The sequence below is a fragment of the Phyllobates terribilis genome, unplaced genomic scaffold, assembly GCF_046119375.1.
Source record: "Phyllobates terribilis strain yellow unplaced genomic scaffold, ASM4611937v1 Scaffold_2__4_contigs__length_985480577, whole genome shotgun sequence".
NCBI classification, from domain to species: domain Eukaryota; kingdom Metazoa; phylum Chordata; class Amphibia; order Anura; family Dendrobatidae; genus Phyllobates; species Phyllobates terribilis.
Genome location: NW_027362762.1, coordinates 143939438 through 143954196, shown reverse-complemented (window position 1 = coordinate 143954196; position 14759 = coordinate 143939438). Strand labels below are relative to the sequence as shown.

The 14759-nt window shown below is 47.4% G+C and overlaps 1 protein-coding gene across 5 annotated transcripts in view; it reads right to left on the bottom strand.

Moving 5' to 3' along the window:
• Positions 1-14759, bottom strand: part of TNS2 (tensin 2) — a 180121-nt gene that overhangs the window by 110129 nt on the left and 55233 nt on the right. Inside the window, exon 1 of one of the 5 annotated variants that reach the window (XM_073662926.1) lies at positions 10060-10200. The exons of the other annotated variants lie outside the window; for them this stretch is intronic. Coding sequence (XP_073519027.1) covers positions 10060-10125 — 66 coding nt within the window. The 5' untranslated portion in view covers positions 10126-10200. Of the gene's footprint in view, positions 1-10059; positions 10201-14759 lie in introns of those variants that run through there. 5 annotated transcript variants of the gene reach the window in all.

Below are 14759 nucleotides of genomic sequence, written 5' to 3'. Positions count from 1 at the left end.
TCTTCAGTTATTTACTATGGAGTATGAGCGCCACATACAGAAATCCACGCACTTCCACTCCTTGGCCGCTATCAGTGAGGTTATTAATGGTTGTTTGAGGAATGTTCTGCCACACTGAATGTACTTGGGAATGTAAATCATCAAGATCCGCTGCTGGCAGCTCTCTTTTCAATTGTTGACCAGTGACGTGCCAGATATGGCTCGATGGGAAAGAAGTTTGTAGATGCTGTAGGCCATGGTAGCACGTTTAGGACAAAGAGGCTACTCACAATAGTTCAAGCCACATGCAGCCTAGGATACACTTTGGAAAAATGGCCATACTACCAGTTCCATGATTGATCATTCTGTACTGCAAGTGAAATTGGAGATCACATACCAAACCGTCAAAAGGCATTTTAACTTTATTAGGCTACAGGAAAGATTGCCAACTACGGGTGCTCCAATGACTCTCAAAGGCTATCATGGTGCAGAGCACGAAGGCAATGAAGGCTGGAATGGAGGCCTATCCTTTTCATTGATTAGTCCTGCTTTTGTATTGGATGCAATAATAGCCAGAGATTGGCCTGGAGACCACATTGGCAACGCCATTAAGAAACCTTCACAAAGGAATGTCACACTAGTCCTTCATCAAGGATTATGGTATGAGGTGGCATAATGTAAGATAACAAGACACATCTAGTCTTCATTCCAGGTACACTACAAGTTCATCATTGCATTGATTTGGTTGTGGAATCAGTAGTACGGCCATTCCTCTCCATGGTGTCCCAGGAGCTGTTTTTTCAACACCAAGCCGCATGTTGCTTGTGCTAATGACAGCATCCATTGTGTCTAAAATGTGCTACCATGGCCTGCAGTGTCTCCAAACTTATCTCCCAGATGTGCTCAGTCAGCATTTGCAAAGGGAGCTGCCAGCAATGGATCTTGATGATTTACGTGTGCAAGTGTATTCAGCGTGGCAGAACAATTTTCTGACAATTATTAATAACCTCATGGCTAGCTTGCCAAGACTTGTACTTCTGCTCCTGATGCTCTTACTTGATTTTGATTAAGTTTTGAAAAATTTTGCTTCCATTGTTTAATAATTTCTGTATCATTACCATGTCTATCAATCCTGTGATTTCCATAATTCCACGACTTTTCCTTCTAGTGTTTCAATTTCAATGTTGAGAAGTATACACACACACACACACACACACACATATATAGATGTATAATGAATGCTTGGATCGTACAAGCTAAACACTAAAAGGTCCTGTAAGAAGGGGACATGTATAGCATTGCCCTTTCCTAAATGGCAGCCCCTCTCCATGGCAGAGTTATGTATTATTCGCAGCTGTCTGCGATAGTGAAAATGTTATCCTGGAGGGGACTTTTCATCCCACAATTATATCCAACATATGTTAACCAGTTAGTTTCCAAAACTGGAATTATTACATGCTGTTCATTCCTAAATATGTTGTCTAAGCCATATAATAGCAGCTGATGTAAATGTACAGATGTAGTGGCTGCCAACATGACAGCGGTAGCGAAGTGCACCACTTATTCAAACTGAGTTAAACAAATAGCCTTAACTCGATTCCATTCCATTCTGTCAGTCCGTGAAAATCAGACTGCACTCAGATATCATCTGAGCGCAATAGGATTTTTTCAACGGACTCACTGACTTGCATGGACGCGTGCGATCTGATTATCAGATGCAAATCGAACATGCTGCAATTTTTTCCTCGGATAGACTCGGTCTTAAGAAAAAAATCGAACATGTGCATGGACCCATAGACTAACATTGGTTCAAGTACGATCCGATGTTTTATCGGATTCCACTCGGGACGAAAAAACGGTCGTCTGGACATGCACTTAGCATTAGTCATCAATATCAGATTGGTTGGCGATCCACCACCCAGCAGCCCCGTCTATTATTATTATTATTTATTATTATGGCGCCATTTATTCCATGGCGCTTTACATGTGAAAAAGGGGTATACATATAAAAACAGTTACAATGACAAAACGTGACAGTGACTGGTACAGAGGGAGCGAGGACCCTGCCCGCAGGGGGCTCAGTCTACAAGGGATGGGTGAGGATACAGTAGTCTATCCGCTGTTATCAGGAACTCACTGAAAGTACATGGAGCATCGTGCCGGAAAATCATAGCTCTGAACACTGTGTAGTGCTGTGTATTGGCCGGTATTGGGTACTGCAGCTCAGTTCACATTCACTTCAATAGGAGCTGAGCTGCAGTACCTGAGAATGGCCACTACACAGCGCACCAAGCTCCGGCTCCGTACACTGTGATTTTCACTTGGCTGTGGTTCCAAGCTACGGCTGATTGTGGGGGTGCCGGGTGTTGGACCCCACTGATCTGAGTTTGATGACGTATCCTTTATACATGTCGTTCAAAGAAGTGTTGGAATTCTTCGTGTACATTGTGGTAGTTGTCACTGGTATTATTCCTTCATCGTTTGGGAAAGACAGAGTGGTATTATAATTAGTTCTCTAACATTCTGGTTTGGCAGAAGGGCAGTGTCTGCCTTGGGCGCTATCTACATGCGGAGGCTGGATCTGTCATGTAGGACAACAATGTGCAAGATCCACGTGACTCAATGGACGAAAGCAGAAGTGTGAGGATGCCGCACTGTGATGTTCCTGTGGATGCAGTGAATGGGTAGCTGATTTAAAGAGAATCTGTCATTTAATTTGAAAGCAGCAAAATGTAGGGGCAGAGACCCTGATTTCAGCGATGTGTTACTTACTGGACTGCTTGCTGTAGGTTTAATAAAATCACAGTTTTATCAGAAGACTGTAGTCCTCCATATTCATGATCTCTATATAACCCCGCCCAACCACTGATTGGCTTTCTGCCTATGCAAAGTGTACACGGAAAGCTGCCAATCAGTGATGTGGGCAGGTTATACAGCGCTCAACTTTCAGAGAACGGCTAGATCCGCAGCAGATAAAACAGGGATTTTATCAAAACTACAACAAGCAGCCCAGTAAGTGATACATCGCTGGAATCAAGGTCTCTGCCCTTATATCATACTGCTCTCAGATGGGATAGAAAAAAACTGGTGGCAGATTCCCTTTTAGATGTGTAATTGGATGTTGGGTATGTGCTTGTGGCTAGAAAATGGCTCCCTGTGAGAGAGGAGTCATAGTTTTGGATGCTTTCATTTGGCTTGGTAAAAATATCAGCTAGAAAGGAAGACTTAGCGTCCTAGTCCATCTACTTAAAAAATTGTACATTACTATAGAGTAAGTAGAGCGCAGTACAGTATACTGCATGTGTAGCACCCTGAGGATTCGGCTGCTACAGGGGTATTGCACCTCAACCCAGAGGTGTGATATTCCACTCCCGGGCAAGGATGGAGAGTGGATCTGAGCTCGGTAGGCTGCATGCACTACACACATCCCATTTCCGAGGAGCAGACCGACGGTACTCCCACTTAGAAATGTGCAGGTACAACCGAGTCTGTTCCTGGCTGGAGTGGGAGGGGGGTGGTACATCCCAAGTAGTGTAGGGGCAGATAGGGGGAGCAGCCTGGGTAAAGTTAGGAGCTCATTGGGTGCTGGTCACCTGAGCTCACACATAGAGGGTGTATATAAGGTGGGCACCAACTAAGAACAGGGTCAGATGCAGAGAACAAGTCAGTTGGAGACAGCAAGACAGCTGCAGAGGAGCAGACAGCAAGCAGAGAGGAAGTCAGCCTGCAGCAAGAGAGAGACCCTGAGTGAGAGAGGAGCAGAGAAGGAGTACCCAGAGGGGAAAACAGAGAGGACCCAAGAACCCAAATTAAAGCACCGGGTGAGGAGTCGGCACAGGGTACCGGAACCCAAGCTGGTGGGGGCAGAAAACACACCCCAGCCAGAGACCGGAGATCGTGGGCAGCGTTTGCCACGGTCACCCATCACATCCACCCCGAAGGCACACCACATGAAGGGTCAGGGAACCCAAGGCCAAGGGTGTCCCAACAGAAGGCCCGAGGGAGCTGGACCTAGGTGGATCACTGGTGGGGACGGCCAGAGAACAGGACAGAAGGAGAGCTCAGGGCCACGCTCCGGACTTGTTTGGGGGTTGACGGGATCCAGGACCTGGTGGACGCAGCACGGCTCGGGTGGTCACTCGCAGCTGGAGTGACCAGTACAACATCTGCAGTAAGTAAACACCCTTAACTGCACAACCCGACTCTGTCTTCATTGCCGGCTGCACTACACCACCACAACCCCCATCCTCTGCACCTGTCCTCCCTGAGGCTATACCCCTCCCGTTGGGGGTTATCCCACCAAGCTGCGCACCCACCATCAGCCTCAGCGGACCCTGCTGCAGCGGCGGCCACAGTGACCGCATCACAACGGGTGGCGTAGTCGACACAAAAGAACTCTTAATAACATCTGTAGGACTGCCACATAACACTGAGTTTGACGCCCTGGGCACGGGCCGGGTCACAGCCGCTCGGAGACTACAACCCACCCCCATCTGATCCGGTGCCGGGTATTCCCCTCAAAAAGGAATATGTCCCAGGGGGCGCGTCAACTTTGGCGTAGTCGGCAGGATTACGTGCCCGCAACACCCGGGTACTGCGTGCCTGAAGAAAAGTGCAAGTTTACCTCAGAAAGAAGTCTCCCGCCGGTTCCGGAGGGTCCACGCCATCGGACCCCATCACAGGTCGTTTCCCGCCGATTGTCCGCCATTTCCAGCTTGTTCCCGCCATCTGCAGAGTTTCCCGCCACTGGGCGACGCTTCCCGCCAAATCCGAAGATTTCCCGCCTTGGAAGAGCAGCGGACGCCATTATGGGCGTGCCAAAGGAGGGCAGGAGGCCGCCTCCCATCGTGGGCCAGGACAGAAAATGGCGCCAAAAGTGGAAACCGCCCCCACCAACAGAGACTGTGATGCTGGAGGTGTCTGTCAGCGTGAAAGAACTACCCCTGGAGCTGACAGTCACCGAGTTGCCCCGGGACCGCCCTCGAAGTGGGAGGAGACGAAAGAAAAGAACGAAGATGGGTGCCGCCTGGAGCAGTCTGGAGCGAGCGCACCCGGAGGCAAGAAGTCTAACGAGGAGTAGCGGAGGAGCTTACCCGGATATGGAGAGAAAGCAGAACAGCACCGGCCCGCTGGCCAGGAGTCTGCTAGAGACCGAGGAAGGAGAGCAGAGCAGCACCGGCCCGCTGGCCAGGAGCCTGCTGGAAGAAGAGCAGAGCAGCACCGACCCGTTGGTCAGGAGCCTGCTAGACACCACGACCCCACTAGGCCTAGTGGAGGTCCTTGCACAGCTCCCCCGAGACCGGGAGTGTGCACAGACTGCCCTGGAGGGCCTCGCACGGAGGATGGCCCGGGTACAGCGCGAGATATTGGCGGAGTGGAGCCGGGAGATGACCCAGCAAGCTGAGACCAGTCAACGGAGCACGCTACCCTGGAAGAGGAAACAGACCGCCTCTGAGGATGGCGCGGGAGGACCCAAGGCCGGAGACGGCGCCGAGAAGGGAGCCGAACGCATGGAGGCAGGTAAAGGGGACGCCTATACCCCAAGCCGAGAAACCGCCCACCTGCCCCAGCTCCCCGTCGCAGAGCCCGAAAGTCCCCCTGCTGTGCCCGTAGCCGCCATGTCACCGCTATGGACTAGGCCCCGACCGGAAGCCGCCGAAGCGACCCCTGTGACGTCACGCGCCTCGACCCGGAGCGTGACAAAGCAGGAAACACCACCAGCCTGGTCGCAAGGCCTAGTACCCCCGGGCGCCGCATCACCAACAGCGCCCCCTACCTCCGCGGAGCCTCCGGCCTGGCCGCAAGGCCAGGTAGCCCAGGGCGCCGCCGTCCTAACGGTGCCCTTCACCTTCCAGGTGCCCCAGGCCTGGCCGCAAGGCCTGGGCAACCCGGGCGCCACCACCACCGCGCCCGCACCCGTAAAACCAAGGGCGCCACACCTGGGGGAGGACTTGTTCAGCCAGCTCACATGGCCGGACGGGCGGCCCTTCATCTGGCCCGAAGGATACCATGAGCTGGAACGGCAGCAGAAACTAAGACCCCTGGATGAACCCCTGATTCCGGCTCCGAAGCCCGTGGCACGGATCTCGCCCCCGCTAGCGGAAGCACAGTTTGAGTGGGACCCCACCGGAGAAGATCTAATGGGGTTCACTCAGGAAACTAGGGCGGCTGCAGCAGAGCGCGCTGAGTGTTGCCGACAGCAGCTCGAAGAGTTCGCGAGGGAGCGGAGAGAGAGGCGGGTCCGGGAACAACAGGCCCAAATAAGGAGCGCCGAGCAGAAGAGCCGGACCAGGAGGGACCCCCGTGCAGCGCATTGTCCCCGCACCATCGGGACAGTGATCAAGTTCAACCAGCAGCATGGGTGGGGCTTCATTCGAGACAACAACACCCCCGGCGACGTCTTTGTCACGCGCAGAGACGTGGAGTCCCATCTGCCGGAGGGGCACAGAGGTCGTGACCTCTACATCGGAGACGAGGTCACCTTTACCCGGCACAAGTGTGCCAAAGGACCTTATGCCCTCCACGTACACCGCCTGACGGAGGAGGAGTTGCGGTGCGAGGAGGAGGAGCAAGAGGACCCGGACGGGTCTGAAGTTACAACCAGCTACAAGCAAAGAGCAGGAGGAAGACGCCGTTGAGTGCGGCAGAGCAGTAGATGTAAATAGTTACCCGACCGGGTACCGAAGAAACTGTTGCTAAATATATATAGTCCCCGTTGGGACCAGCTGAGTGAACTGTTTACCCGTTATTCCGTAATCCATACCAGGCTGAGGACTGTGAGCAGCCATTCCCTTCCCTTTACCTGGCCGAGGACTGAGAGCGGCCAACTTCCCCTGTATATAGTTGCGCTTCCTAAAGCGCCCCCTACTGGTTTTATAGGGAAACTAGTTTTCCAGAGAGACTGTCGCACTTTACCCGGTCACACGTTGCACAGTGACCGGAGGAGGAGCCAGAGGCGACGAGAATGTTTTATTTTCTAATATATGTTGTTTTATATGTTTATGAAAAAAAAAAAAAAAAAAAATGTATGTTTTTGGTGTTATTTATGTCTTACAGCCCGAGGACGTGCTGTGATTTACCAGGGGGGAATGTAGCACCCTGAGGATTCGGCTGCTACAGGGGTATTGCACCTCAACCCAGAGGTGTGATATTCCACTCCCGGGCAAGGATGGAGAGTGGATCTGAGCTCGGTAGGCTGCATGCACTACACACATCCCATTTCCGAGGAGCAGACCGACGGTACTCCCACTTAGAAATGTGCAGGTACAACCGAGTCTGTTCCTGGCTGGAGTGGGAGGGGGGTGGTACATCCCAAGTAGTGTAGGGGCAGATAGGGGGAGCAGCCTGGGTAAAGTTAGGAGCTCATTGGGTGCTGGTCACCTGAGCTCACACATAGAGGGTGTATATAAGGTGGGCACCAACTAAGAACAGGGTCAGATGCAGAGAACAAGTCAGTTGGAGACAGCAAGACAGCTGCAGAGGAGCAGACAGCAAGCAGAGAGGAAGTCAGCCTGCAGCAAGAGAGAGACCCTGAGTGAGAGAGGAGCAGAGAAGGAGTACCCAGAGGGGAAAACAGAGAGGACCCAAGAACCCAAATTAAAGCACCGGGTGAGGAGTCGGCACAGGGTACCGGAACCCAAGCTGGTGGGGGCAGAAAACACACCCCAGCCAGAGACCGGAGATCGTGGGCAGCGTTTGCCACGGTCACCCATCACATCCACCCCGAAGGCACACCACATGAAGGGTCAGGGAACCCAAGGCCAAGGGTGTCCCAACAGAAGGCCCGAGGGAGCTGGACCTAGGTGGATCACTGGTGGGGACGGCCAGAGAACAGGACAGAAGGAGAGCTCAGGGCCACGCTCCGGACTTGTTTGGGGGTTGGCGGGATCCAGGACCTGGTGGACGCAGCACGGCTCGGGTGGTCACTCGCAGCTGGAGTGACCAGTACAACATCTGCAGTAAGTAAACACCCTTAACTGCACAACCCGACTCTGTCTTCATTGCCGGCTGCACTACACCACCACAACCCCCATCCTCTGCACCTGTCCTCCCTGAGGCTATACCCCTCCCGTTGGGGGTTATCCCACCAAGCTGCGCACCCACCATCAGCCTCAGCGGACCCTGCTGCAGCGGCGGCCACAGTGACCGCATCACAACGGGTGGCGTAGTCGACACAAAAGAACTCTTAATAACATCTGTAGGACTGCCACATAACACTGAGTTTGACGCCCTGGGCACGGGCCGGGTCACAGCCGCTCGGAGACTACAACCCACCCCCATCTGATCCGGTGCCGGGTATTCCCCTCAAAAAGGAATATGTCCCAGGGGGCGCGTCACATGACTCCCCGACGTTACACTACTCTCCATGACGGATTCTTATACCCCGCTCTGCCTGAGGCTCCGTATTCAGCTGTGAATGGTCACGTCCATTTTTTATAGATTTGCTACTGGAAGTTGTTCATCATGGGAAAAATCCCCAAATTTTTATACAGAAATCCAAGCTAAGCTTGGAGCTATCCTTCTCCCCTAGTATTTAATAAGTTAATTCATGTGTGTGTCTGCTCAGTAGGTCTACAAGACTAAGGCTGGGATCACATAGCGTTTACTCCTACGGTCAGTGGCTCTGTTGGAACTTATGTCCGAACCACATGCAAAACAGGATTTGTGTGTATGCGGCAATGGGGTCATTGACTATAATGATGCAGAGGAGTGACAGTGCGCTCTGTCATGCATCATTTTCAGCCACATACACTAATTATGGGCGGATAGAAAGAAAACACAATGTGAACCCAGACTAAGCCTTACTTGGAGCAACTGATGGAGCAGTTTTAGGGTGCATATTATACCTCGACACCGGGATCCCCACAGTTCTACCAATGTGACCATAGATTACTATAAGACCCTGTGTGATCTAGGTTTGGTAGCTCCAGATCCTGAACCACATATGATTTGTCCATATTGTGACTGGAAGCAGCCATAGACTCATTGTGCAGGAACCCATACATAGTGCATTAATGCAATAGTTCATAGTATAGCACTGGGACTATAATAAGACAGGAGATACATTAGAAACCTGTGCTACTTCACATGCTGAGCAGGATAAATACTACTATGGTCGTACAATGTGGTCAGCAGGTGTGGACCCATGAGCTCTCGCTGGAAGGGGGTGTGGTGCTGCTTAGTAATCCAAGAACGTGGGATTTGTATATCCATTGGGAACTACGTATACATCCTGTCTATAGTCCAAAATGTATGTAACCAGCTCTCCACCCCTGTATTATGTCCCTCAATCACAAGCAAAATGATTATTTCTGACTAATAACTCAATATATAATGCAAAGTCACAAAGACCTTTACCCTCCCCGTCCTGACGCTGTGCAGATATCACCTTCAGAAGCACTCCCTGTATAACACAGACATACATACGGGGATGATCCTGATAATGGAAACATTAGGGATAGGTTCATTCTGACTGATGAGCCATTGGTACACACGGTCATCAGACATCACCATTGCTGAGAAATACATTGAAAAATGTCATCATTCTGGAAGTTATGGAGGAGGAGACTGATTTGCCTTAGGGAGACCAGCAGAGTATGGGGTACCATGGGAAAAACATGCAAATTAACTCCCTCCTTCCAAGAGAGGTAACTCACACCTCTGTGTAAGGTGAAGATTTGCATCACACAATCCGAGCGCAGGTTCCCTTTTCTGTGCCAAGAATGATCGGACTGGGGATAGAATCCTATATGTCTATGAGGACAACGTCTTGAATTTCTGTGTCCACAATGGATAGTCAAACTGGACCAGTAGTGGTGGACACGAGAACACTGCATCTCTAGAAATCATCCCATCCCGAGCACACACAGTTCTATTTCCATCCATCACATTCTTCACATAAGTTTTCCCACAAACTCTGCAAAAAGAAGCAACTGAGATGCATGCAGCCTCCTGTAGACCCCTGCGTCCTCCTCACTCATTTCATAGTGTCTTCTCACAGTTCTACCCCCAAAATGCATTAGGCACATGTACATGCTCCCCGTGCCCTCCGAATTTAGATACAGACCCCCTTTCCCATACCGTGGCACAGTTGAAACTCCTGCTCAGCCCTCTCAGCACCTCCTGAAAAGACCTCCTAGGCTTCATGGTAACTTTTCAGGACCCCTCAGGCAGCACTCTGAAGGAGCTGTGTGTGTAGTCAGTGTGGGGGGCTGTGTAGGGAGTGGTGGCCGATCAGGGCGGACAGAGGATGTGATGTTGGGGGGGAAGGACATGATGGGGGGAACTAGCCTTTCCTGAAAGACAAAGCTCACATTTCCTCCCCACCTAAACTTAAGCATAGAACTTAACCACTGCACTGCCACCCCCATTTACACACATCCAGCAATTTGGGGGGGCTTCACTGGAAGGTTATGATGACATTTTCTGAGATCTAACAAAAGGCTCTCACGTATCAATCAACAGCGTTCTCTAAAAATAATGCAGCAATGCTTTGTATGTCCCTCCATCAGCATTTGGGTATAATTAGAGAACTAATCCAGCAGGCAGCCATACAATCCGAACACGGCTGGAGCAGGGTAAAAGTACAGTCTAAACACTGCAGCATGATGGGACCAATTACTACTGTTTATAATGATGTAATGATGGTACAATGAATACAATGCAAGAATTACAGTAAAAACTGACACTACTCCAGGCACCACAGAAGTTCTGCTCTTACAATGTAGGAAAGGTAGTTACTTAGAAGGGCACAAATAAAATAAGTTCCTGAGAATTTTCTTTCACACACAAGGAGATTCCGGTACTTACATTTTTAGGGATTCCAGAGAGAAATGCTCCTGGATCTAATAATAATAATAATAAATTTCTTGCAAGCAAAAAGTTTATTATGAGTTTTCAACTTACAAAAAACTTTTTCTTCACCTACTACTTTATTTTTTTAGCCCAACCAATCAAAACTGAAATAGATGATCAGAAATTTACATTCTAGAAAATAGGGGAGAGCAACGAAGAGGGAAATTCATCAACAGCTCTGATGCTATAAGGCCACGTTCACATGTTCAGTATTTGGTCAGTATTTTACATTAGTATTTGTAAGCCAAAACCAGGAATGCTGTGTCATCAGAAAATGACCTGCTGTTTAAATCAGGTTGTATGTTTTTAAAATATTGGTAATTTTTATTTTTCATATCATGAGCCATATTCAAAAATAAAATAAAGTTAGAAATCTTGCAATTTTTAAAGTTGTCACAGGGGCCATTTTGCACTTATACTTCCTGCTCTTTACAGAATACTTTCAGAAGTCTCATTATCATCAGAGTCAGGATTATAATGACAAGGTAACACCTCCATACACAGCTGATAACAAAAGATCCACCATTCACAATAGGTGATGTCACAACTGAACGCTCCCCCTCTCTTCACAATGACCCTGATTAGATGCTTCAACACAAAAGATAAGAGTCAGAGTCAGTCTGTTGCTGTTAATGTACATGTATTGTTTCCTGAAACAACAGGAAGTATCAGTCTAGATTAGCCCTAGTTGCCAGTGTGAAAATTGCAAGATTTCGATTTTATTTTTTTTAACAATTCGTGATATAAAAAAAATATATTATATTTAAGAGAGTGATTCAAATAAAATTTCGGAATTATTAGAACTGTTTCTAAGGTGAAAATAGGACAAATCCTTTAACAATTTGTGTAGTATAACTACTAAAATCTCCACTGATCTAAGGAATGACTATTTCTGTGTCTACATAGACTTTATTGGAGAGTAAGGATTAGGGCAACCTCAAATTAGCTTTTTTCATGTTTTTTCCAGTGGGTGTACAAAAAGTTTTTAATTGGAAAACCTCTTTAAAAGGGGTAGTCTCATAAAGAAATATGGCCTATTACGTTAGAGGGGTGGTGGTGTGAGCAAGGGGGCTTTCTTGGCAATAACAGTTGATGACTGGGGTTATAACAAAATTTTTTAGACAATGCCTTTAAGAAAATAAGATGCCTAACACAGATGTTTTATATATGCTATTAGGAAAATAATATTCCAGTAAATTATTGTGAATTGTACATCAGGTTACAAGCACGTAGCCATCACACAACAGGAAAGAATCATCTCTGAGATTATGGACCAGAGTCTCATCCTCCCAGGTCTAGTTCCTGTTTCCTTTCTTAAAAGGTGATAGCTTACTATATTGCGCTGAACAAAATAAATATCTATCATTTCAAAGGAATTCTTGACACAAGCACAATTTCAATTTTTTTTTAATAAGCAAAGAGTACGCTGTCATGGATTCACTACTTTACTTACAGATTGCTACACTTGCAAGTAAAATTATTCAACCCTTATTGCAAATACAGTTTATTAGTAGAGATGAGCATTGTTCTACTCGAACTGTTCGCCAATCTCAAATTCGAGCTGTTTTGGGCGGTGTTCGAGCCGTTCGGCGAACACGAACAATTTGAAAAAAATCTGGCTGTTCGAGGTTATGTTCGATAACTGTTCATGCACCAAAATCATAACTGGATTTTTTCTCAGTAATGCTGAAAATTAATGTTAATACGCAGTTTGAGTGTACAGCGGGGCAGGGGGAGGGGCAGGGGATGGATCTCTGCAGGAATAATGAAGATCTCCATTTTTTTTCTCTTTCCCGCATTTGCAGTGGGGAGGTGCAATCTGTCAGCCTATCAGCAGCGCACTCACGGAGCGAACTGCTTTTTTTCACACAAGCAAGGGCATGTGTCATTGGCAGTGTATGTCACATGTCCTTGCCCTATAAGACCCAGCCATTTTCCCCGTCGCCACCATTTTCTCACTGCTGCAGCTGCGTGTTAGACGGCACCGCTGTTGCTGTGTGCGCTATACTTTGTTAATTTCAAGCCAATTTTCTCTGAAATATACAGATAGCTTGGGAGTAGGGAATAGTTGTGATTGCAGTGCTTTTAAAGACTAGGTTACATCATTTCCTACGACTTTTATCAGGCAGGTCTGTGCTCTTAAATAGATAGGTTGGGAGTAAAGACTAATTGTAATTGCAGTCCTTTTCAGGGCTAGGTTACATCAGTTCCTATCACTTTTTGCCAGGCAGGTCTGTTTTAGTGCTGTGCAAGTTTTTTTCACAGCATTTGGCTAAATCTAGCAAAGCAAATCCTTTTTGGCCTCTTGCAGTGTGTGTTAGTCAGTGGAGTAGCCTATCTGTGTTGCCAGCTACACCACCTGTGTATAGAATACAATTTTGTTTACTGCACCTAGTGAAGTAAAACCTTTTGGGCATAGCATCATTCTATTAGTCCATCTATACTAACCTCCACCAGGTTGCAAATTAAAAATCATTTTTATCTGCATCTAGCTCTGAAAAAATATTTGGGCTTGTAGCAGTGTGTGGGACTTGTTCTATTAGTCCATCTATACTGACCTCCACCAGGTTGCAAATTCAAAATAATTTTTATCTGCATCTAGCTCTGAAAAAATATTTCGGCTTGTAGCAGTGTGTGGGACTTGTTCTATTAGTCCATCTATACTAACCTCCACCAGGTTGCAAATTCAATCTAATTTTTATCTACATCTAGCTCTGAAAAAATATTTCGGCTTGTAGCAGTGTGTGAGACTTGCTCTATTAGTCCATCTATACTAACCTCCACCAGGCTGCAAATTCAATATAATTTTTTTCTGCATCTAGCTCTGAAAAAATATTTCGGCTTGTAGCAGTGTGTGGGACTTGTTCTATTAGTCCATCTATACTAACCTCTACCAGGTTGCAAATTCAATATAATTTTTTTCTGCATCTAGCTCTGAAAAAATATTTCGGCTTGTAGCAGTGTGTGGGACTTGTTCTATTAGTCCATCTATACTAACCTCCACCAGGTTGCAAATTCAAAATAATTTTTATCTGCATCTAGCTCTGAAAAAATATTTCGGCTTGTGGCAGTGTGTGGGACTTGTTCTATTAGTCCATCTATACTAACCTCCACCAGGTTGCAAATTCAAAATAATTTTTATCTGCATCTAGCTCTGAAAAAATATTTCGGCTTGTGGCAGTGTGTGGGACTTGTTCTATTAGTCCATCTATACTAACCTCCACCAGGTTGCAAATTCAAAATAATTTTTATCTGCATCTAGCTCTGAAAAAATATTTCGGCTTGTGGCAGTGTGTGGGACTTGTTCTATTAGTCCATCTATACTAACCTCCACCAGGTTGCAAATTCAATATAATTTTTTTCTGCATCTAGCTCTGAAAAAATATTTTGGCTTGTAGCAGTGTGTGGGACTTGTTCTATTAGTCCATCTATACTAACCTCCACCAGGTTGCAAATTCAATATAATTTTTTTCTGCATCTAGCTCTGAAAAAATATTTCCGCTTATAGCAGTGTGTGGGACTTGTTCTATTAGGCCATCTATACTAACCTCCACCAGGTTGCAAATTCAATATAATTTTTATCTGCATCTAACGCAGCCAATACTTTTGGGCTAATACCACAGTTTGGCCACTCAGCTCTACTCGGTTCCTATCCATTGTTTTTTTGTGCAAACAACTCCAGAGTTGTGAATTAGTTAACCACCAAAATTAGTGGAAAAAGGCCTGCTGCTGGTGGAAAGGGGAATAGGCGTGTTGGGAAGGGAAAAAAAGGTTGTGTCCGTGGGGTAGGTGTTAAAGCAACAGTAACATCTGCAGAAGAAAGACCATCTTCCAGCCAAACTAAGATGTCTACTTCTTTTAGCGGACAATGTGATAAGATCCATTTCTTACGGCCACGCCAATCGCTACAAATTCCAGATGAGGCA